The sequence below is a fragment of the Phacochoerus africanus genome, chromosome 6 (assembly GCF_016906955.1).
Source record: "Phacochoerus africanus isolate WHEZ1 chromosome 6, ROS_Pafr_v1, whole genome shotgun sequence".
NCBI classification, from domain to species: domain Eukaryota; kingdom Metazoa; phylum Chordata; class Mammalia; order Artiodactyla; family Suidae; genus Phacochoerus; species Phacochoerus africanus.
In genome coordinates, this window is record NC_062549.1 from 120,902,543 (window position 1) to 120,929,004 (window position 26,462).

Genomic DNA, 26,462 nt, shown 5'->3' on the forward strand with positions numbered 1-26,462 from the left:
AACTAATCATTGCTAAAGAAAGTAAAAGGGTGAAAACATCATATTTTTTTTTTCCTGTGAAGAACAATCATTGCATTATATCCCATTCAACTATAAAATGATTATAGTGTTTTATCTGCCAAGAATGACAGTGGTGAAAGGTAACTTTATGTACATCTAGAGATATGTGTACATACCTATCTATCCATATATGCCATTGTCCATATCATTTCCCCATTTTAGTCTGACGAGCCTACCTTGAACAGATGTATGGGGAGGCTGAGAATAGAAAGCAAGAATTTAAGCTTGTTGAGTTTGAATGTGAGCAAAAATTAATGATAATTGTTTTATTATTGTACTGCTCCTTCCAAATTATCGTTGTGCAGTCTTCAATCACCATTCTTTGGAAGTTCTTGCCTTCAGTCCACCACCTTGACTTTTTGCAGTGACCACACCTCACCTGTGCTGCTTGATTTCATCTACTATCCTTAAGTCACTGTCCCGTCTTGACTGAATACTTTGGTCCTTGGTTCACTGGTCTTTCTATCACTCCAACTTCTGCCATCGTCATTTAGAGATAAGAATTATAAAATACTTAAATATATGGCTAGTATATAGTAAGGGTAACAGATTTTAGCTATCATCATCATCAGAAACCTTAGAATCCAGGTTGCTATATATTTTTCAATTTCCAAAGCTATATTTTAAATGATATGGTAACTAGTATTTGTGTAACACTTTCACTATTTCAGAGCATTTTCAGAATTTCATTTGACTCTTGCAACAACTTCATGAGGTAGGTGTTGTTAGCTTTATTTTTGAAGTGATTAAAATCCAGCTCATGGTAGCTATTAAGAGAGGGAAGCGGAATTTACACTGAGGTTTTATGACCCTAAAGTCCATCGATGATTTTTCAACTGGACGAAATCTTAGCAAATGCTTTCCAGTGGTCAACATTGCCACACCTCTTTCAGTCTAGAGGACTATACATCAATAAGACATTTACAGAATCCCATTGTACAGTACACCATGCATGCCAAACCAAAATATAACGGACTCTATTCCATGTTCCTAAATAGCTCAGATGTTTTCCACCTAGATAACCTCAGATACTCCCTCAAATCCAAATTATCACCCACCCACCCAATTATCATAGTTAATGACATTAGCCTCTGGATCTCCCTGATGCCCCCAGCCTCTTACTGTGTATATCTAACTAATCACAAGGCCCTATTTGGTGGGGCTCTGTATGTGACAGGACTCCTTTATCTTATTCTCAATCTCCATAACCTTGATTTAGTTCAAACAGTTGAATTTATAGATGATGACCTTAATTCTCTTTTTTAAGTCATGTCTGCTTTACCCACTACCCAATCAGATAGCAGTGTATACTTTAAATAACATCATTTCACTGCAATTACTGGGGTTTTTTTGTTTTTTGTTTTTTGTTTTGTTTGTTTTGTTTTTTTAGTAGTTTCTGTTTTTTTAGTAGCTTCCAGTGGATTTTTTCAAAGCTGAAGTAAAAGATGTGGAGAATAGTTAATTCCACATGTTTTCACCAGCAAACAACCGTATGGAAATCTTCTGCAACAAGGTCCTTATTGCTTAATCCCATAAATTTGGGTTCATTTGTTTGGATTATATTGGCTGTGCAAAAAGGGGTCCTCAATCACAACACACTCTCATGATTGGTCTTTTCATGGGCCCCTTTTGTTTACAGATTTACATACTAGCGCATTATGTTATTACTCTGATAAGCCCAATAACTCAATTTAAGAACTAGAATGTTAGCCCATTACTGACACCCCTGCCCCTGTCTCACCCTCAGAGATAACCACCATCCTACTCTTGATGATTGGATTTTCTACGTTTTTGGTGGTTTTCTCTCTAATTTTATCTTGTGTGTTTATTTGTGTGTGTGTGTGTGTGTGTAATACACCTCAGATATGATATTTGGTTTTGCTTGGATTTGCACTTTAGACAAAGGGGATGACGCTGTATACGTATCTTTGGAGACTTATATTTTTTACTCCAACAGACTTAATTCTTAAGTGACCTTTAATAACCTCTTCACTTTCACTTTCATCTTCTTCTGATCCTTATTTAACACCACTGTCATTTATCAAGTCTAAAATACTATTCGATCTGGTGACCACTCTGCTAAAAATGATCAAGGGCTTTCACACTCTTGTAAGAAAAAAAAACCTAAAAGGCTGAGTGGAGTGTAGGACCCTTCCCAAATCAGCCCCCGTGTATCTCTCACTGCCTTATTTGAGCTCTTCTGAAAGACAAATCTGAGAGGGAAACCTGGATGCAGGTAGTGACTTGGGAGTTGGTCTCAGGAAGCAGGCATGAGGGAGGAGGGCGCAAAAGGCAAAGATGAAGCAAAAGCTGGTGCAAGATGTTGAGATGACAGTTGCAAACTCCGAGAAGTATAGGGATGGCAGAGGGTCTCACTAAATCTTCCGTTTACAGAGTGGGAAGCTGAAGCATTTATGCAGAGGTGCCCATCGCCACCCACTTGAGGGCTGTCCTGCTGTGCACTTCCGTGGGTGCAGCTGCATAGGCCTCGTAGGCTTTTGCTGTGTCCGCAGTGACCCTGGGGCACAAGGTAGAAAGAAGCCTAGCAGGATGTGCAGTGGACATCTGCCTTCTTGGGGTTACTAACAGCTGGCATTGAAGTGTCCGCAGCAGCTGCAGTTGAAATCAGAGGCCGGTGAGGAGATGAGATGTGGGTCGCAGAGGCACTGGCCGCTCTCTTTCCAGACTTGGCTCCTTCCTGTCCATGCATATCCACTGATTACTCTAGGCCTGTTCCACACCTCATGTCCCAATTACTTCCAGATCTTTGACCTTTTGCTCATGCGGTTCTGTCTGTGATTCTTTTCCCATCCTTCTCTGCCTTCTAAAATGCCACTTATCCTTTAAGACTGAGCTCAAATTATCTTCAATTAAAGATGACCCAACCAGACAAAGTACAGCGAACCTTCCTCTGAGCTGTCATAATCATTTGCTCAGGTTTCCCTGGAGCCATTAGCATGTATTACACTAAGTTATATCACTGCCTCCAAACAGAACAGCTGCTATAGTGAGCATTCAAGAAATGTCTGGCCAGACTTGCCATTGTGGCTCAGTGGTTAACGAATCTGACTAGGAACCAGGAGGTTGCGGGTTCAGTCCCTGACCTCGCTCAGTGGGTTAAGTATCTGGTGTTGCCTCGAGCTGTGGTGTAGGTCACAGACACGGCTCGGATCCCCATGTTACTGTGGCTCTGGCGTAAGCCCGAGGCAACAGCTCTGACTAGACCCCTAGCCTGGGAACCTCCATATACCGCGGGAGCAGCCCTAGAAAAGGCAAAAAGACAGAAAAAAAAAAAGTCTGACAATTTAATGGATGGAAAGTATTTGAATATCATAAATGTATAGTTCAAATGTGTATAAAATTTGTTTTTAATTTAAATTTTGTCTTCCAGTTGAATGGCTGGAACTTTCTTAAATTGAGAAAAGGCTGTTATTTTCACACTCAGACACCATATGTATATATGTGAGGGTATATAAATATATATATATGTATATGTATCTGTATATATAAAAATCTTTTAGTCTCAGTAGTAAATAACAAAATTGACTCTCTGTAATAATTCCTAAATATCAGGTTTCATTTATGCAAAGATAGAACTTTCACTTAGTATATGCAATATGTGAAAAATAATTATGAAAATTACACTATTTGAAGTAACTTATATTCTAATAATAACATCTCAAATATAGAGAATATATATAAATATATATTTTAGTATTACCGAACTTATTATTTGAGAAAAAATATCATGCCCATTTTTTGTCAAATACATTTCAAAGTTTTGCTACTCTTTAGTTTTCTCTTTTGAAATGGCAGCTATCCTTATAATATGAACTCTAAGATTTTTTTTCCTGGCATTATGGTATGTTAAAAGCATGTTCTTCATGTGTCACAATGCCCTCAGTCTCCCGGCTTCTTTTCACCAATTTTTGGCCTTGAGATTGCCAAAAAGATTGATTGGTGTTATGGACTGAATGTTTGTGTCCCCCAAAATTCATATGTTGAAATCCCAACCCCCAATGTGATGGTATTAGGAGGTGGGGCCTTTGGGAGGTCATTAAGTCATGAGGGTGGCCCCTGGTGCCTGGGCTATAAAATAACCCCAAAGGGAGCTTCAGGATATGATGTCTACTGCTATTGGGTTTGCTTGAAATTGGAAACATTTACCAGTACTTTTGTCAAGAGGTTGTAGAAACATCGTGGAGGGAAATAATTCAGTCACTATCAGACATTCTCATTTTAACCTTAAACATTCCATATTTTATAGCAAAATAAAATCTTAAAATAGGCAAAGCTGAAAGAATACATACTTAGCTGTTGTCAGCCATTGGTCAATACTAATTTCCTATATAAGCATCGTTAATTCTTTTAATTTGGATGTCTTATTTACAAAGGACAGAAATGTTCACCTGTTAGGCTGGTCCTGTCTGAAGATGAAGTGATGAGCTTGACAACTACTCAAGCTTACATAACTTCTAGACTAGGATGCAAAATAGTCTGCTCTCTTATGTCTAAGAGGCAGCAGCCTAACCCAGGGATGAAGTGTGGAGACTTTGGGGTAAAATCCTGGTGCCATCACTTAGGCATCATGTAGTGGTTGAGTAGCCTCTACTAGTTTCTCATGGGTAGGTTACTCAACCCCCTTGTACCTCAATTTTCTCATCTGGAAAAAATGGCAGAAATTAGAGCGCCCACCCCTCCACATGGCTGGAGGACTGAGTTAGTTGATATTTGTACGGTACTTAGAATAGAGCTTGGCATGTGAGAAGTGCTGTGAAGGCTTTATTATACTTATGAAACTCTGCCTTTATTCTTGGAAGCTTTGTTTCCTGGAGCCTTTGGGTTACATCAGATTCTTCTAATATGTGGAGACATGAAATAAAACATATGCTTTCTTTGTAGAAATATGACCAAAGAGCATGTTTCATTTGCAGTTTGATGCTCAGGATATCTTGAAGTCTCAAAATCAGTTTAGATAAATGTGATTTGCAAGTGAAGCTGCTGTAGGTGCTACTGATGAAGAGCCTACCACATCCACAGAACTTTACCAGGGGTGAAGCATCAAACCTCCCATTGCACCTTCTGACGCAGCCTCTCCAAACCAGGGGCTCTAGCATCAAAACGTCAATTTTAGCCTCTGTATCTTGGCCTCTTGACATGTCTTAGCAAATGAAATCTTTCCTTTGTGTCTGGGTGAGCCTTCTGAAGTAGAAAGTGTTGAAATAAATGGCTTATGACATGTATAGTGTTGAAATAAACGTTTATTTTAACACTTCATAAGTCATGAGCCATTTATTTTAACACTTTTCACTTGAAGTGTTTAAATAATAGGTTTTATACAGGGATGTGTCATACACTCTGTTTAATGTAAAAGTGAATATGTAAATATATCCATCTATCTAATCTGGATTTTACACCCTTTGACTGCCAAACAGCCTGGTTGCTATAGTTTCTGGAGTAACCCGAAATTAAACTTTCTGCTCCTTCTTTTTTAGGTGACAGTTAATTTGGTGATACATAAGGTGATTGGACATCACTCCATTAATGGGGAAATCGCTAAATACATCTTTTTTTTTTTTCAGTAAATGAAGTGTCAGTAAAGACTAGAATTGACAGTGAAATGCTTTCATAACTAGAACAGCTTTTACTAGAAAATGCCAGGGTGTTACCTTTTGTTTTTAGGACTAACAGCAACTTGTTTTCAGGATTTTTTTTTTTTTGAGCACTCTTACAAATATGTAACCTAATGCGGTGCCTAGAACCATATTAGTATGAACTTAAACATATACAAATGTTAACTTTTTGAAGTAAGGCAATGTGGGAAGCAGCACTGATTTGGGAGTCAACAGATTTGAGTGGGATCTAAGATCTTACAGTTACTATTATAAAGGCAAGATATTTAACCATTTTGAGCATCAGAAGTAATAGCTCCTAAGGATTTTTTGAGATTTAAATGATAATTAAGTTAAAATCTTTAAAAAAAACCAAAAAACAAAAAACAAGTGGCTGCACCTGCAGCATATTGGAAGCTCCTGAGCCAGGGGTCGAGCCACAGCCACTGTAGAAGCAACACTGAGTAGTTACGTTATGAGCCACATGGGAAGTGCAGGTTAAAATATTTAACAGAGTGCTTTGCTTTGCATATATTAAGACAGTTCAATAAGAGATAGCTATTATTATGGTTATTATTTCTTAATAGGAAATGGCAATTAATAAAAACAATTATAAATTCTATATTTTTATTTTATTTATTATTATTATTATTTGTCTTTTTAGGGCCGCACCTGTGGCATGTGGAGATTCCCAGGCTAGGGGTCAAATCGGAGCTGCAGCTGCCAGCCTACTCCACAGCCACAGCAAGTGGGATCCGAGCCACATCTGTGACCTACACCACAGTTCATTCACCACAATGCCAGATTCTTAACCCACTGAGTGAGGCCAGGGATCAAACCCACATCTTCATGCATACTAGTGGGGTTCATTACTGTTGATCCACAGTAAAAAAAAAAAAAAAAGTTTTATTGAAGTATAATTTGCAAGGTTGTGATAATTTCTCCTGTACAACAAAGTGACCTGGTCATACATATACACACATATCCATTCTCTCTCAGATTCTTTCCCCACATAGATTATCACAGAATACGTACTGGGTAGAGTTCTCTGTGCTGTACAGCAGGTCCCCACTGGCCAGTCATTCCGTGTACCTCAGTGTGCACATGCCAATCCCACACCCCCAGTCCATCCCTCCCACCCTAAATGCTGTATTTTTAAAAAAACTCTTTCCAATATTCACATGTTTGCGTCTTTGTTTTTTTCCAAATAATATAGACAAAGTAATTTTTTTTTAAGAGCAGGAGGAATGCAAGCACTGTATATAAGATTTTTTTTCTAAATAAACTTTTTGTTCTGAAACGATTGTAGATTCACAGAAAAGTTGAAATGAGAGTTTCCTAATACCCCTTACACAATTGCTTGTATTTTCAATTACAAGGAGCATTTTAATTTATGAATTTACCAAAGTAACACCTTGTGGTAGACAGTAATTGTGCCAAAGCCTTTGTTTTAAAGTGTTGACAATGAATCTTTTGAAGTGACATGAAGGAAACGGAAACATTGTGAGATCGGAGGCTGAGAAGATCTTAAGGGAGCGAAGCCAAGAGGGGTGTAAACTAAAGGGTAAAACTTGGGACAAACCTTATTTCTCATGATGACTTGCCACTTCTCTGTATATAAAATAGCTCCCATGGAGTTTCCTGGTGGCTCAGTAGGTTAAGGATACAGCGTTGTCACTGCCATGGCTCGGGTCCCTGCTGTGGTGCGGGTTCCGTCCCTAGCCTGGGAACTTCTCCATGCCAAGGGCATAGGCGAAAAACAACAGCAGCAACTCCCTGACAAATCTAAATCTGTTGAAAGAGTTAATTGAGACACGAAAGGGCAAATGTTTGCTTTTGCTTTCAGGTAGTAGGAAATCTTTTAAGGAATAATTAAAATCTGAGTGGTGAGAATGCTCCAGAAAGAAGACAAATACTGGCATTCATTTTCCATTTGACATTTTCCAATGTCTATAAATGCTATTGATTTCAAATTCTAAATTATTTCACTTCTGAACACGCCTTGTAGAATTATTGCAATGCTGTTTGTGTGGGCTTGTAATTATTGATTGTGACATTATACTCTCCATAAATGTGCCATTGTGAATAATTAAACTTGTTAGCATTTTGTTTGCCTACAGTCTTTAGAGTGCTAGCCCTTTTTGGCAATCACAGATAGGTTTTTCTAGCTCAGTTTGTGCTAGTTGTGGGGGTATATATCATTTTTCCTTGAAACTGTTTAGTACTTTGCCATTTTAAAATTTCAAATTTCAAGAGCCGCCCTATAACAATTTAGCTTTTAGCAAATAAAAACTCTGGGAGCCTTATGATTTGTATTCTGGAGTTATAAATAAATGAGCTTCTAGAATGCAAACAGGAGACCTCTTGCAAGCCATTTACTGCCTGTGAGCATGCCATTTCTCATGCCTTATTCTTTTTGCCTAGGGTAAAACAAATATTAGTGTTAGAAAAAATATATGCGTTGTGACTGCTGGCCCTGTTTACACCCATTGCAGATATACTTGAAAAGATTTGAAAGATTGGTATAGTCTAATACAATTTCTGTCAGCTTCTACACAATTACAGAGGGTCTCTGAGCTCTGTTGAGGAAACACTATATAGCAGTTTTGGCAAAGGTTACTGAAAAAGTCTCTCCCCTTGAGGCATGGAAACCGTGTTCTAGCCATGCCTCTGGAACTGGAGTTAGCACATCTGTGATGCCCAATGCCCAATTCTGAACAGCCCAATGCTATTTGGAATCATTAAGCACAATTTAAGCATCGGGATGATGAACCACTTATGGCAACAGTATAAACTGAATGAGCATCTATGAACGAGGAGAAACATATGCATCACATTTCTGCTTAGATATGTGCATTAGATACTGTCTGTGTATCCTTTTTTCCACCAAGTTGGTCCTGATAATAGGCTGTCTCCTTTTCATGCATGCAGAAGTTCGCTAAATGCCATTTGGCAAGGAGCTGAATCATCCGGGGTTGCACACTTGCCAGTTCAGCCTAAATATCCATGCCAGTCGACAAAGTAATGACCTCAATTTGACAAGAGCCTGAAATTTCATCAGAAAACCTAAAAAGATTGGAAAAGCAGCAAATGGGGAGAGGATATTTCATTGCGAACCCATCATAGACTTGACATAAGGTGTAAGCCAAATATTCTTTAAAGAGCCCGCTGGGAGGATCAATTTATGATTACAAGGTTTTAATGGGACTAACACCCTTGAGTGCAAGCTCTCTTATTTTGGAGAGGTAAAGATATACTCAAATAGCAATTTGGGCATAAAGTGAAGAACTAGAAACTCTCATTATATGTTAACAATATTTGTGATCAGTTGATGACATTTTTGAAATTTGGCTCCAGGGTCTTACTTAGTACAAAGTCAGCAAAGGGCCAAACTGCCTTTGCTGCTTACTGGAGCAGTGTCTTTCTACATGGAGCAGTGATTAGCATACCTGGCCAATTCAGAGGCTGTGATTTATACCTGCCTTTATATTTGCATCATTTTTGTACTCCATGTGTCCTTATTCTTAATAACCAGTGATTTGTCACTAGCAGTGTGTTTGCATTTGTGTACGTGCTTATATGTGTTATATATAACTTCTTTAAAAGCATTGCTTTTAAGAAAATTTCATGGCGATTACAAGCATTGAAGAGGCTATCAACATCATAAAAAGTGCTCCTGATGGGTCATCCTCTTCTCCACATTTCTCTTTCGTGATTTACTGCAGATAAGATCTTTAGTCCCATTTACCTTTAAAATATAAAACTCATTTTCTCATGGATGTAGTTTCTGCCCACAAATGGGAAGATGCTCTCACATCTTGTAAAAATGAGTGATCTGACCATCAGAAGATTTCTTAGAAGTGGATCTAAATGGGAGAGACTTACTTTCAAGATGGACCTTTTTTGCTACTTTCTGTATGTATTTAAATATTTAAAGTTTTTAAGTGACGTGATTTTACAGACAATACAGTGCACAGATACTAAGTTTGCAGGTGAATTAGCTTTGACAATTGTATACATCTGTAATAACTGCAGTCTGAATAAGACAGAGAATATTTCCTTCACACCAGAAAATTCCCTTGGTACCGCTTGGCAGTCAAATCTCCCACATATTATATACGTAGATCGCTGTAGATATTTATAGATACTGACTCTTCTTAGTAGACTTCAGATAAAGGAAATAATATTCATTCTCTCCGTGTCTGTCTCTTCACACTCTTACCACTTTGTAGGTGTGGGTGTATGTGGGGGTGGGGATATTTGGCTTCATTTGCGCAACATAGTATTTTTTTATATTCGTATCTGTTATTGCAGGTATCAGTAGGCAAGTCCCTTTTATTGCTGATAGTTTTCACTAAATTAATTGACTACAGCTTGATTATCCATTGATGGACATTTGGGTGGTTTCCAGTTTGGGGCTATTATAAACAAGGCCACTGTGAATATTCTTGTTACCTACATTTGTGTAGCCTTGTTTTCATTTCTCCTGGGTGAAAAATCTGGGAATGAAACGGCTGAGTCATAGAACAGATCTATGTTTAATTTTTAAAGTGATTTTTCACACAATTATCCAAGGTGATTTTACCATCTTATACTCCAGCTAGTACTACACGAGAGTTGTGCTTGTCATTCTTGTCAACATTTAGTGTTATCAGTCTTTTAAAATCTATTTTAAAATCTTAAAAATCATTTTTAAATGATTTTCACCTGTTTTCTAATAAGTATGAAATGGAGTCTCGTGAAAGTTTTGATTTTTATTTCCATAACGTGGAGTGCTTTCTCAAGTACTAACTGCCCATTTGTGTTTCTTTTTTTGAAATACCTACTCAAGTGTTGCCTACTTCAGCTGTATTCATCTTGTAATTTTTGTTTTATAGAAGTTATTTATATATGAGTTCTTTTTTCACATTTATGTGTATCAATGTAATAATTTTTATAGATTTTGACTTCTTATTTTTGTTTTACCAGTTTTTTGAGTTTTTATTTATTGAGTTTTTATTATGAGTATTTATTGAGTTAACACATTAACTCAGTTATTTTATTTATTTAAATAAAATTTATTTAACTTATTTAAAAAGTTAAATATTGAGGAGTTCCCGTCGTGGTGCAGTGATTAACGAATCCGACTAGGAACCATGAGGTTGCGGGTTCGGTCCCTGCCCTTGCTCAGTGGGTTAACGATCCGGCATTGCCGTGAGCTGTGGTGTAGGTTGCAGACGCGGCTCGGATCCCGCGTTGCTGTGGCTCTGGCGTAGGCCGGTGGCTACAGCTCCGATTCGACCCCTAGCCTGGGAACCTCCATATGCCGCGGGAGCGGCCCAAGAAATAGCAAAAAGACAATAAATAAATAAATAATAAAAAGTTAAATATTGAGTTTTTATTATGAGTTTTATCAGTTTTTTAAAATTTAGTACTTTTAATATCCTTTCTCAGAAATCTTGCTTAACTCCAGGTTACAAAAATATTCTGCTACATTTTTTCCCCTAGAAATTTTATAGTTTCACATTTTAGATTTACATCTTCAGTCTATCTTAAATCTTTTAAAAAATTTTTGTATGAGGTAAGATAGCAATTAAGGTTTCTTTTTTTTCCCTCTTTTTCTTACAAATATCCAGTTCTCTTAGCACAATTTGTTAAATTGATTTTTCTTTCCCCTGCTGAACTGACTTACTGACTTGGTCAAAAATCAATTAACTTTATATGTGAGGACTATTTCTGGATACCATCCTGTTCTATATTTCATACTATTATCTTGATACTGTAGATTTACAGCCAGTTCTGAAATGAAATAACAATCCTTGAATTTTCTTGTTCGTGGTTGTTTCGGTTATTCTAGCTAGTTTATATTTTTATATAAATTTTAGAATCAGCTTATCAGTTTATTTAAAGATATTTGGGTCTATGTTAATGAAAGATATTGGCCGATAATTTTGTTTTCTCTTAGTACACGTGCTAGGTTTTGGTACCAGAATTAAGGCCTCGTAAAACAAGTTGGGAATTGTTCCGTCTTTTTCTGTCTTCCACAAGAGTTTGTATAAGACTGGTACTATTTCTTCCTTAAATTTGATAGAATTTATCAGAGAAGCCATCTGGGTCTGCAGTTTTTTTGGTATAAATGCTTTTTTTAAATTATGAATTCAATTTCTGTGATAGTTATGAGGTTATTTTTTATTTTTATTTTCTGCTTTTTTGTTGTCAGTTTTGGTTAGTTTTATTTTGCTTGAAATCTGTCCATTTCATTTCAGTTGTTGAATTTATTGCATAAAGTTGTTCATATTGCTCCCTCATTATGTTTTTACTATTTTGAAGATCTGTTGTGATGTTACTGTTTCTTAAGCGCTTTTTACGTGATTGTCACTGTGCTCCCTGCCTTACGTAGGTTATTTACATTTGATTTTACCTAGTTCTCTTTAGGTCCATTAGATGTTCTTTCCCACCACCTGAGTATCCAGAGAGCTTCTGGTTTCTGCCTAGCTGCTTGCCTGAAGAGCATCCTTGCTTATACTCCAAAGCCCTAACGTGTAGGGGCCACATTGATATGCACATTTTGACACTAGATGACCAGTCTAGGCTCACAGCCACCCTCTGGCATGGCGTAAGAGGTTGCCAGGGTAACACATTGCCCCATGGTCTAGCAGAGTATGAGAGTTTTCTAGGTAACACTTTGGAAAATCTTGTCTAAAGTAATGTAATATTAAATTGCTTTCCCTTTCTCGATTGCTTGATCTTGTGCTCCATTTTATGCTTGCTGCAGATTCCTGCAATATTTATGATGTTTATTAAGAGTATAAGTCCATTTATGAAAATCAAACTGCGCGATACTGGCAGCAGTTGTTGAATGGTTGAGTGGAGTGGAACTTGTACTCTCTTCTGTCACACAAGCTCTCTACGTTGTAAAAAAGGAACCTTAGTATTTTAATTGTAACCTTTGTCTCTTCTGACTGATAACTATTACTTTTTAAATCAGACCGGAAAGATCCTTGTGATCTACATAAAGGCTACAGCCAAGGACATGTACATAGAATATATGTTCTCTTTAGTTTCCCTGGAGAAATATTTTTTATTAACAATGAAATAAATCTGGACCTCTTTCATTTTATTATATCCTTTGTTCAGACACTGTTAAAATTCATATGAATTCAAGAATTTTTATGGCAATTCAATATTTTAAAAAGGATTTTTAAATAAAGTATCATGTAGAAGTTGGTGATGATAGGTGAGGGAGTGCAAGAGAGGCCGTTCCTCTGCTCCCCAGACAACACCCTTCCCACCCAGATACACTGCATATACCACATCCCCACCTGAAAGACTCCTTGAGTTTTACTATGAATGCAAGTGTTTCACAAACATGAATTGTTCAAATGTAGCTGCATTTTGCTCACCTTGTCCCCAGCCCGTGCCAGAATTTGAAATGTCCTAGTTTTCAACCCCAGTCCTACCTACCCATCCTTCAAGAGCCCAGTTGACGTCCTGCATTTCCCCTGAAACCCTCCTGGGCCACTTCAGTCTTCCTGGATCATCCTGTCTTTTGAGTTTCATCAGTTCCATAGTCTGTTTCACATAATCAGGATGTGAACACGCATTGTCTGTGTTTTCATCACACCTACTCAGTCTCTTAAACCCACTGAGAGGAGATTCCTCCACTGCTACCTTGTAGCAACTGACATAGTGCTGGGTACAAGAAATATTTTTCATTAAAATGATTTCTCATTTTTTTCCCCTGTTGAAATTTAGAAAGGGGAGTTCCTCTCGTGGCTCAGTGGGTAATGAACCTGACTGGTATCCATGAGGACCCAGGTTCAATCCCTGGCCTCGCTCAGTGGGTTAAGGATCCGGCATTGCTGTGAGCTCCGGTATAGGTTGCAGACATGGCTCAGATCTCATGTTGCTATGGTTGTGGTGTAGGTTTGAACCCCCAGCCTGGGACCTCCATATGACATGGGTGCATCTCTAAAAAGACAAAAAAAAAATTTTTTAGGAAGAAATTTCATTGTCAAGTAATTGAGAGAGCGATTACTAATCATTAGAACAAACATTAATCAATAGAGCCCCTTCTTTCCAAAGTGCCTAGGCAGTTTACAGGGGTCTTTGTTTCTCAGAGGGTTCTGATATGGTCCAGCTGAAGGGGTCCTTGTCCATATCATTATCTTTAAACACTTGTCAGAATGCCATCATCAAAAAGTCTACAAATAACAAATATTGGAGAGGATATGAAGAAAAGAGAACCCTTGTACCTGTTAGTGGGAATGAAAATTGGTGCAGCCACTGTGGAAAACAGTATGAAGTTTCTTCAGAAAATTAAAGGTAGAATTACCGTATGATCCACCAATTCCTGGGTGTATATCCAAAGAAGATGAAAACACTAATTCAAAAAATGTATATGCACCCCAGTGTTCACAGCAGCACTTATTCGCAATAGCCAAGATATAGAAGGACCCCAAATACCCATTAACATATGCATGGATAAAGAAGGTGGCATGTGTAAAATGGAATACTACTCAGCCATAAAAAAGAAATTCTGCCATTTGCAGCAATGTGGATGGACCCAGAGAGTAGTATGTTTACTAAAATAACTCAAAGACAAATACTGTCATATCACTTATATGTGGAATCAAGAAATAATATAAAAGAATGTATATGCAAAAACAGAAGTAGACTCACTGATACAGAAAACAAACTACTTGTTAATGAAGGGGGAGGGACAAATTAAGGGGATGGGATTAAGAGATACAAACTACTGTGTACAAAACAGATAAGCAACAAGGATATATTATGTGGCACAAGGAATTAAGCCATTATCTTGTGATAACTTTTGGTGGACTACAATCTGTAAAAATACTAAATCACTGTGCTGTACACCTGCAATTATTATAACATTGTAAATCAACTATACTTCAATAAAAAAAATTTAAAGAACATTATTATCTTTGAGTGGTGTCCAGCCCAGAGAAGAGAACAAAACCTCAGTGCCTGCTATACAGCCAGGGTTTTAGCAGACCCTGAGGACACAGCCTTATCACAGGGCACAGAGATTTACACATGTAATTCATTGTAAAGTGAAAGACAATGAGAATAAAAGGAAAGGTTTTATGGTACAGCAGGTGCTACCACGGACACCCTGATGGTGTGACCATCCACAGTATGAACTGAGTACAGAATTTCAGAGGGAAAAATAGTCGTGGCTTTCCAAAGAACGTATATGGTCCTAGTGAATGTGAGAACTCTTTCTGATATTTTTTGGAGTCTTCAAAAAAATGCTCACTTCTAATTGCCCTGGGCTCTCCGAGTGCAAAGCCTAATTCTGATCATCAGCGTTATCATCACCGTAACAATTTTCCTCTTTCTCCTCTTCAAATAACTATTTCTGAATACACATAGACTGTGAGATTTTATGTGGTATGATAACATTTGCCCTGAAAATCCTTAAACAAAATCATATGAGAAATGTTTATACATCGAGTTCACTAGGTCCATCGTAGTTCAGAATCTCTTCACTAAGGAAATATGTGTATTTTTTAAAGAGTCATATATTTATATTTATAGGTAAATTCATTATATTTATAAGCTTAAAGTACTGCCAGAAGTATATATACAAGAAAGACTGAGGTGTATGGTAATCTGGAAATAAAGTCCTCAAATTCAAACCCATTAATTAATTTTATGGTCACATTGTGCACTAATTGCTTTACTGTTGTAATGTGTTATTTTACTACACAACCCTGCCTTTTTTATATGCATATGCTGTTAAACATTTTTTGAGCCTGAATTTTTTCTTCTGTACAAGGGGGATAATGAATATATGATGCGAGGACATAAATAATGCATAGTAATTAGCAGGGCACCTAGTATTCAGTAGGCTCTCAAAATTATTTCCTTTAGTCATAAAATGGTATAGACATTGGCTTTGAATTCTAGTTCTGTTTTGTCATATGAAGACCAATAACTCTAAAATATTGGCAGTCTCAGAGAGTTTTATCTCTGGTGACTCAGAAACACGGTATGAGGTCTCATCAGTAAATATTAGAACAGGGGAGTTGAATAACAAGGAAGAAACTGAGATTAGAACTCTGGTCCATTTTAAATGCTAAATATCGGCTGAAATCTAAAAGCCATTTATAGTTTTTTTCTTGATAACTATACTTTAAAAATTAGCACCATTTTGTTAAGTGAAAACATACATAAATATTTTTAAAATGAGGGTAAGAAAAATTCCCTACTTGCTTTTCTCATGTGGAGGTTACTGAAAAAATAATATGTGAGTATATTTTATATATTCGTAGATTCATATGTTTTTAATTGACACCAGCAAATTTCATGAATCAATTTACAAAACTCTCCATTCTTGTTTCCAAAGAGAGTACATATGTTGTTGTATGTACTATGAAAACTAAATCAAGTTGGGAACAGCAATAATGATTTATTTCAGTAACCCTCTCTCTTTTGGCTATGTGTCTTTCTTCTGTGTTAACATGTCTGCACACTGGATTTCTTTCCAAATCTGAATGTCCTTGCTGGCCATATTGAAGAATGCACTTATGGTACTGTTTCATTAAACTGCTGTGTTATCGGGTAATTGTTTAAACATAATGCCATAGCACTATCAAAAGGAAAGGTGAACTAATGGCATTTGCAAATGTCAGGGATTATCTTAACACTTTTATTATAGTTTATAAAAAAGTAGGTTCAGGGCATTTCATGGCAATTATTTCTACAGAAATTGGTTATTTAAATAAATTGCTAATTATCTGAAGATGACAGTATTGAAAATGCTACTAATGAGTTGTTTAATAAGTATAGCTTGTGGTGGCCACCTACAGGTTGAAAATAGAAAGAACGTATAGACTAATTATGCCTAGATATCACATAGGAATGTCATTTATTTTTCCTTCTCATATTTCCTTCTACACATCTAAGGAAATTTTTCTTTTCATGCCATCCTTTGAGTCACTGTAGTTAGTTTCTAAGTTTTTCATATATTATGATTTTGTTCTAAATCATACTTCACTTTGCTTCCATAGTCATCTTTGTCCTATAATACCTGAATACATTCTATCATTATAATTTATCACCCAAGCTGTGATACTTTTAGAGTAAAAGAGGATGCTATTTATAATTACACCACATAATTACAAATAAGTACAGGTATGATAAACCGGGGCTCTGGCAGGCAGACTAGGTCACGTGGTCTCTCTGGTTATATAATTACTAACTACTATAGTTTTAACCTAATTCCTAGCCCGCAATTCATATAATGCTAATATTGTTGATTTTATCATATGTGGATGACATATATTTATTAGTTATAAAAATTACTCTCTCGCTGTAACTTAAGTAATATACAAGCAATTAAAATAGGGAAGAAATATAGCATTGTGGTTAAGAATGTAGTATCAAGAATCAGGTAGACCTGGACTCAAATACTAGACCCACACTTTCTAACAGAGTGATCTGCGCGGTGAGGTGCTTGTTTCTGCTGAGTCCTATTTACACACCTATAAAAGTGGAAACACACAAACAAGAAAAACTGTAGTAATGTTGTTCGGGTAATGTATGAAAAAATACCTGGCAGTTAGAAAGCACTCAAAAGAGGAATCTCTATATTGAATATTAAAATTTCATTTTGACTCATACCTAATCCTTTTCTAAGCTGATTTCATCATCTGTTGGGAAACCACAGAGCATGTAAAATTGCTTATTACCATTCATAGTATCCTGGAATTTTGAATTGGAAAAGATTATCTAATCCAGTATTTTCTATAGGACAGAGGTCTTTTCTGTTGCATCCTACCTGCCACTACCTGCCAAATATCCATTTAGGATCAAGCAACAGGGACATCTGAATGTAGCTACTTTTGCTGTTGAATTTACAACAAATTAATTATAAAACGAGCAATAAGAAAGCCAATAGTGTGTGCTTAACCATTGGTTCTTTTTATCTGCTGTGGGAAAAATATAGATGACATTTTTCTTCATGATTATCCTTTATTTGAAGACAACTATTGGGATTACTTCGGCCAGTTCATACACACACACACACACACACACACACATGCACATGCAATACTTTTAAATTTTTATTTCAAATCAATTTTATTACATCCAAAATGGTGGAATTAACTGTACATAATAATAATATATATACACACATACATACACACATTTTATTTTTTTTAATTAATTTATTTTTTTATTATTACATCCCCAACACAATTTTTTTTTCCACTGTATAGCATGGGGACCCAGTTACACATACGTGTATACCTACTTTTTTCTCCCATTGTCATGCTCCATTTTAAGTATCTAGACATAGTTCTCAGTGCTACACAGTAGGATCTCATTGTTAATCCATTCCAAAAGCAATAGTTTGTATCCGTTAACCCCAAGCTCCCAGTCTACCCCACTCCCTCCTCCTCCCCCCAGGCAACCACCAGTCTATTCTTCAAGTCCATGATTTTCTTTTCTGTGGAAAGGTTCATTTGTGCTGTATATTAGATCCCAGATATGAGTGATATCATATGGTATTTGTCTTTCTCTTTCTGACTTATTTCACTCAGTATGAGAGTCTCTAGTTCCCTCCATTTTGCTGCAAATGGCATTATTTCATTCTTTTTTATGGCTGAGTAGTATTCCATACCACTTCTTCCTAATCCAATCATCTGTCGATGGACATTTGGGTTGTTTCCATGTCTTGGCTATTGTGAATAGTGCTGCAGTGAACATGCGGGTGCATGTGCTTTTTTAAGGAAAGTTTTGTCCAGATGTATGCCCAAGAGTGGGACTGCTGGGTCATATGGTAGTTCTATGTATAGATTTCTAAGGTACCTCCTTACTGTTCTCCATAGTGGTTGTACCAGCTTACATTTCCACAGCAGTTCAGGAAGGTTCCCTTTTCTCCACACCCCCCCTTCCAGTGTTTGTTATTTGTGGACTTATTAATGATGGCCATTCTGACTGGTGTGAGGTGGTATCTCATGGTAGTTTTGATTTGCGTTTCTCTAATAATCATGGATGTTGAGCATTTCTTCATGTGCTTGTTGTCCAGCTGTACATCTTCTTTGGAAAAATGTCTGTTCAGGAATTCATTCATTTTTACAAAGAAGACCTGAACGCATACACACATTTTATAGGGAATAGAGTTTATTTTTGGCAGATAGTGTTAAACAAAATTAAAGTTGTATATGCAAGTAATATAACTCATTCTTAATTTGGTATAAGTGTGACATATTTTGTTGCTTTCCTGTGTTCTGCTAAATCACCATAGCCTAAACTACTTCATAAAACCAATTTGCTAAATTTAGCTGTGCTGTTTTAACTTAAACTCTGATTTCAAACAAAACTTTTCATAAGCTCATTCTATCTCTGGATCCATCTCATTGTGTATGTGTGTTTAAAAGAGACAGAATCAGAGAGAAAGAGGTATACTAGTCACCCTGTTCTGGATGTATTCTAAGTATGTTAAATTTTACTTAAATGATTAGATATAGAACCAAATGTGCTCTTCTGAATGTACAGAGGGTAGCATCATCACACTTCCCATATATAATAAGTTTCACAGCACAGAATCTGAAAATGCCTAGTCCTGATTTGTTTTAGGAACATTATAAAAAGTAGTCATTTTTTGTTGCACAAATGAATCATAAATACTTTCTTTCCTAAAAGAATCAAAAACTATGGAAGTATAGATATCAAACTTGAAAGTTCCTCTTCCACCTGTTCCCCAGTGATGATAACTATTAACAGTTTAAGCTCAACATTCTGTGTTTTTACATGCCCACATACTAAATATAATCATACCTTTTTTTACCCAAAAGGGGATCACACCATGTCTATTGTTCTGCCACTTGTGATTTCTCACTTAGCCTTATATTCTAGAGATATTTCCATGTCAGTTTTAAAATTACAAACAATAATTTACCAAATAGCATAACTACTAGTGATTATTCACATTGTTTTCATTTTTTTTTTTTTGCAGTAAAAAGCAACACTTCAAGGAACATCTTTGTACATGTGACCTTGTGTCTATGAACTCACAGAATAGATTTAGCAAAGTGATGTTTCTGGCTGAGACATGTACGTTTAGATACTGCAATTGCATTATAAATCTAATAAAGCTTTATTCACTCAAATATATGCGTTTACAGTCATAGACTCAAATTATATTTTTTAAAAACGAAATGCCTTAGGGTTTCTAAATTTGATACCTAGAAGATTAATTAATACCCCTTAAGTATGAAGTCTAACACCCCTTAAATATTAAGTGTTTATCCCCACGTGTTTCTAGTGAATGTTTACTTCTCTGGTCAATTTTCTCTAGCTTCTCTCTGCATAGTAATATTAGCCTTTATACACTATGAAGCAGGCACTGTGCCAAGTGCTTTCCACAGATGGTATCGTGTAACACTCCCCATGTTGCTGTGATACTACTGTTACCGTTTGTCCCAGTTTCACAGATAGGGAAAGCGGATGTTCTGGGAAGTTAAGGAAATGGTTCAAAGCCACAGCTGTGCGACGTAATAGAGCTGAGATGTCTGCCTAGTTGGCTGGCCTTTAGAACCTGTGGTCGTAGTCTTAGGCCACAAAGACAGAGGCAAAGACAATACGAAGACCACCCTCTTCGTAGCTGCCGCGCTGCCGTTTCTCGGGAACAGCCAAAAGCATGAACTCTGATGCCGCAGAGACTGGGTGTTCAGACTTTTCAGCTGTGCGACATCAAACAAGTTCTTTGTTCAGCTTGAGTTTCCATTTCTTCACATGCAGACTAGAGATGGGAGCATCTGTCTGCACAGCACTGTGAGGGTTAAGTCACCGGAGGGATAAGGAGCCCCAGTCTCCACGTCTGTCTCTCTGGCAGGTGGAAATCGCTCTGTGAATGATCCCTCCCACTCCTTCCTCTGCCAACCCCTCAGCCTTTACAAGGGAAAAGGGATAGTCTTCATTCTGCTACTTTGAAATAAAATGCCTGGCCCATGCTGGGTGCCAAGTTACTGAATATGAATTGACTATGAACATATTGAGTATGTTATGAAACAGATAAACATTAAAGATTTGAAGACTCAGGAAAAGTTTCTTGAAATATTCAACAAAATTAAAACCATTTCATAAGAAAATTAAAAAAAATTATTGGAGTATAGTTGACTTACAGTATTGTGTTAAGTTACTTCCATGTGTACAGCAAAGCGACTCAGTTACACATATGCATGTATCCATTCTTTTTCATATTCTTTTCCCACATCCATTATTACAGAGTATTGAATAGATGTCCCCCTTTTAGCTTTTCCAATAAATCTGTAATAATAACAACATAAAACAATTGGTTTTCTTCGTCTGTTTCCCCTCTTTAAGTTTCATATCTCTAGATAGAACCCTGGATCCTTTTAGTACTTCAGCTTCTGGTGGAATTATGCTAATTTCCTCAGAGGACTTTAATCCGTGTGTAAAGATGTATTTTTAAATAGCTGTGCCTTACATATTTATCAGTATATTAGGTTCATTAATATTTAAAATTTTTCTAAGGGATAAATTTTTGGTGCTTGATTTATGTGTATTTTATAAAAATCAATCTCTCAACTCCAAAATCTTTGAAATTCTTGATTTGCTAATATTTTCTCTCTTCTGGGTGATGTTAAAACTATTAACAATTAGACAGTCAAAGTTCAATTTCTAATGAATTTGTTATCCACTTAATTCATTATATTTTAATTAATGTAAGCAAATTAAAACTACATTTTCTTTTTGTATACACAGTGAGCACAAGTGAGTATTATAACCCAATTTCTGTTTTATTGCCAGCTAGAGCTATTATCAGGGAGTTTATTGTGGACTTAGCTCTAACAATTAATTCTGTAGCAGTGGCTGTCCTAGGAGTCAAATGATTAGGGAAAAAAACAAACAGAATTAAACTCAATTATTCAAAATTTCAGTTATCCAAAATTAGCATGTGTTCCACTCTATCTTGCCCATTAAAAATGCCTTTTCTCTTCAAGGATTTAGTCATGCTAAGTAAAGCTCTGCCTCCTTACCACCAATAAACCTGAGTTCAGATGTCATCATTAAAATTCTTGCATAATGATTTAGTGCATGGACCTAAAATAAAATCTTAAATATATGGGATATTTGCCTTTGAGATTTTTACCTTTAGAGGCAATCAATCTTACCAACATTGTGACACCACTAAATGAAAGCTGCTGGAGAGGAGGAAAAGGAGAGAGAGAGATATGGGTGATTCTCCTAACATAGCAGAGGTTATAAAGTTCCATCACCATAGACATCATGCTTTCTTTTGTCTCCAATTTAAAAAAAAAATTGGTTAACTTGCATTAATAAGCACACAGCAATGACATAGAAGGCACAGAGTAAACTGAGTAAGTAAGTGTTCGCTCTGAAATCAGTTGTCCTTGTAGGTAGTACAAGTTATAATAGCAAAAACATCTGTATAATTTTTACCATGCACTAGCCCTTTATATATACACAAATTCCTTATATATATATATTATATATAATATATATAATATATATATTATATATAATATATATAATATATATATTATATATAATATATATAATATATATATTATATATAATATATATACTATAACTTAATCCTCCTAACAGCTCTGCTAAATTATTATGGTTGTATTATTTCATAGATCAAAAAACACAGATACACTGAGATTAAGAAATTTTTGCAAGGTTACACTGCTTGTAAACGGTGGAGCCAAAATTGGAACCTAAGCATTTGACCCTATTTTCTCTCTAATATTGTAACTAAGTTCATCCACAACCTCCCTTCTTTCTAGAATTTATATTAATAGTAATTATAAAATGTATGATGTTTAAATGAATGTGAAATTTTCCTAATAGAACATGTATACAGAATGAATAATTGAACTATATTATTTACCTTGAAACAACCTCCTCAGCTCAGTGAGGCTGGTGTTGCAGGTACCTGCCCTGGGCGCTGATATGGTTAGAATACAAGCTGATTAACTGGAATTGCTCTTTTCAGCTGTTAAGATTCAATTACAAGTATCTTTTTTTTTTAAAGAAGCCATAGGTGCTTATTATTTCTTGAATAGACAGATGAACAAATGAATGGATATATGAGGCCTGAGTCAAGAGCCTGTTTAAGTCGTAAATACGTTAATACTTACATATCCATGAGTAATAATACTGCTAACCGTAGCATTTTAAAAATTGCATTTAAAAGAATAAAGTCTCGTATTCTTAAGAAAAAAACGAAATCAGTTTGGTTAACATTTAATTCAACACCTCTGGCTTACTAAAATGTTTTTCTAGACCATGAATCAATCCAGTGTTATGTGAAGTTTATCAAAGATCTGTGAATTCAGCATACTGGTTTTCAGTTTAAGATGTCACTGTATGGAGGTCCGAGACTGATGAGATACTAAAAGTTAGTCTAGTCCACCAGCTTTTCCACTTGGGCTACTTTGGTACAAATCAGAACTCTTGGCAGCAATGTTAGCACTGGTGTAGTTCACTTTTTTGTTTGTGTGTTTGAAGCTGCAGCTTGTTTCAAAGTTTAGGGATGCAGAATGGCTTTTTACTTCACTGGCACATCCCACACAGTTGAAGCAGAAAAGACTTGCTGTAACGGAATTTTCCATCTGGTTACCCCCTGGAGATGAAGATTAATTTAAATTACACATTACCTGTTAGCAAATTTAAGCTTATGTGATTTCAGTTTCTTGATTTAAACCTTGTTTCCTTTAGGATGGAGTCCACATTCAATGCCTTGAACTTCTTCCTCCCTGGTCTTTGGTCTAAAATCTTTAACTACTACAGCAGTTGCAAAATTTTAAAAGTTCTTCTCTCAATAACTGTGATTCTAGAAATTTTTATGCATTTTAATTAATATATCTGCAATCCTGTGTGGTATTGATATATGTGTTTCTTTTACATCCAAAGTTTTATTTTGACATTGAACCTATTATTTCTTCATTTCTGTCATTTTAAAACTGAAATAAAATTTAGAAGGCTCCTTTATATACCTTTAGTATCCTTCCAAAAACCTTTCATGGTTGATAAAAGTCATTTTTAAAACCAGTTTCCCACAAAAATGCTGAGAACAGATAGATCGTATTTCATATTAAATCAACTGAATTATAAAGGAAACCAATAAAAATGGAATTTATCATGGAAATTAAAACTGGAATTTACTCTTACCCAGCAACAGAAGGATGCATTTCTTCATTTCTAGATTACATTTCCTTAGAGACCACAATTATTCTTAATTTTTAAAAAGATATCTTTATTGCTTTGAGACGTTTTCAAGTTCATTAGGTAAATTAGAAAAGTTTTAGAAAAGAAAGAAAAACATGAAATAGAAAATGTCCTATTGACCTAACTGAACATCTTCAAATGCCAGGGAGAACTTGCTAATGTTTTTTAACACCTGTGTAGTAATGTTGCCCTTTAAATGTAACCAGTTAAATTTTCAAAGCTGTGTTCTGGGATTTTGCCGTTTGCTGTCCATTAATATCAATTGGAATATGTGGCCAAATCTCTGTGTACCACTTTGAAATTTTACCCCTTAGTGTTAATGATAGTCTTCTAACAGTGCAGTTAGAAATAAATTATTTATCTGCGTAGCTCAAATTTGCTTTACTCTCTAGGGTTAGCTAAATAAGAAAAAAAAAAAGGAATCCCAATATTTCTTTATTACTTCAAAGTAACATGTGTGTAAAGGAGCCATCAACTTAGTATATATTGAACTTGTCAGTTATATTATGCCAAGATAGCTGTACGTCTGTCTAAAAGGTTTATTTAAGTTAACAGATTTTCTTAAAAACGCTTCTCTTCAGTGTTTACTCTTGGGTTTCTTTTTAGTATAAAGATACGTGTCTATAAATTTGTGTGTGTGTGTGTGTGTGTGTGTGTGTGTGTGTGAATTCTTGCTATGCATTCTCCTGCCCACTCTGTTAGATTTTTTTTATGATTAAAACATATAGACTAAGAAGTCACTGATAAACATTTTGAAATAGAAATAGTATCCTGATACTCAGTTTCTACGTTGCCCTAACTTGCCGCCTTGTATTTAAATGTCAATTATGGAATTCTGAGGGGTCAGCAGTCTACATTCTTACGGAAACACTATGGTCTAGAGGAAGCTTTTTTAGGTGGGGAAGAAACAGATAGTCATTTCCACAAGCATTTTTGGTGTTGAGTGCAAAAGCATTAGTTCCACATAAATTCAGCTTCATCTGAAATGAACACGATCAAAAGAAAACCACTGATTTTCATGGATGTGAAAGAATGTCTCTTGAGAGTGGGGGTTAGGGTGCTGGTGCTGGGGAGGGGGGTGTCAGCATCCTCACCACCTGAGGCTTACTTTACCATTTGCTTATTTTATTGTTTGTGGAGCCCTGCTTTGATGGATGCCACAGTTTTGCACAAACAAAAGTATTTTTTACTCAGAAAATACCTTCAAAAAAACCATTGACTTATGAGTGTACATCAGAAGTAGCCAGTTATATTATGATGTTATGAAAGCATTAATTTACTCCAGGTGGTGTTAACCCTTGAGAGTCCAAAGCAGCCTTAGTACAGTGTAACCATATAAAAATATGACCTCAGAGTGTCCTGTCCATCAATGCAGCCTTTATTACAATTAGTGAATAGGGAGTTCCCACCGTGGCTCAGTGGTTAACGAACCCCACTAGCATCCATGAGGACGAGGGTTCAACCCCTGGCCTCGCTCAGTGGGTTAGGGATCTGGCATTGCCGTGAGCTGTGGTGTAGGTTGCAGACGCAGCTGGCTCAGATCCCACGTTGCTGTGGCTGTGGTGTAGGCCAGCAGCTACAGCTCCAGTTGGACCCCTAGCCTGGGAACCTCCATATGCCACAGGTGTGGCCCTCAAAAGACAGAAAGACAAAAAAAATTAGTAAATAATGTATGGGTAATTTTTGGTTACATAAAGTATAAAAAATTAAATGCAGACTCTCTAATTACTGAATTCTAGTAAATTCTCTTTAACTTGATTGAAATTTTCTAATGTATGAAAAATTAGATTAGGCTCTCTGTGATTCATCAGATTTGGGGAAATACATGTAAAATTCAATATGGAATTTGTAAGTTCATCAGCACCTTGCTTGTTTTTGCAGTATCTCTATTCACACCAGCTGCTTTATACTTCACAGAAACATAACAGAGCTGTATGTCTGTTTATGCACTGTGTGTGATTGTTTCTTCTTTACAGAATCTGCTGTTCCTTGTTCTTTTTAAAACAGATGCTTGAGCATTCCATACAATCTTTTACACATTTCTGTATATCAAATTGTAATGTGTATGTATTTTATGCAAGAGTTCTAGAGCCACTATACCCAGTTGCATAACATGCCTGCATGCAATAATAGTATCAAAATCCTTAAAATAAGTACACAACCATTTACAAATTAACATATTTTGAAACATAGCAGTGTTTATATATTATACTGCCTATGTATATGTCCGAAGTAGAGATAAAGAAATTTGAATGTTCTCTAGTACAACACCGCCATCACAAGAGCATAAGGCAACATGCTCCAGTGGCCCATGTGCTAACCGTTGATCATTCTCATTTTCTCTAGGCATGGCCATCAGACCAATTGCTTTGAGAGCTGTGACCACCATTGCTCGTGCTTTGCCTGGATTTCCCATTTTGGCTACTGGTGGAATTGACTCAGCTGAAAGTGGACTTCAGTTTCTCCACAGTGGTGCTTCAGTCCTCCAGGTAGGACTTGTGTTTGTCTGTCCCTGCAAAAAGCTCTGTCTAACAAGTAGAGTGTAAATTA

At 36.2% G+C, this 26,462-nt stretch overlaps 1 protein-coding gene across 1 annotated transcript in view; it reads left to right on the forward strand.

Annotated features, from left to right (window-relative positions):
* Nucleotides 1-26,462, forward strand: part of DPYD (dihydropyrimidine dehydrogenase) — a 787,163-nt gene that overhangs the window by 614,550 nt on the left and 146,151 nt on the right. Inside the window, exon 19 of the mRNA XM_047785223.1 lies at nucleotides 26,259-26,401. Within this exon, the coding sequence (XP_047641179.1) occupies nucleotides 26,259-26,401 (143 nt within the window). The remainder of the gene's footprint in view (nucleotides 1-26,258; nucleotides 26,402-26,462) is intronic.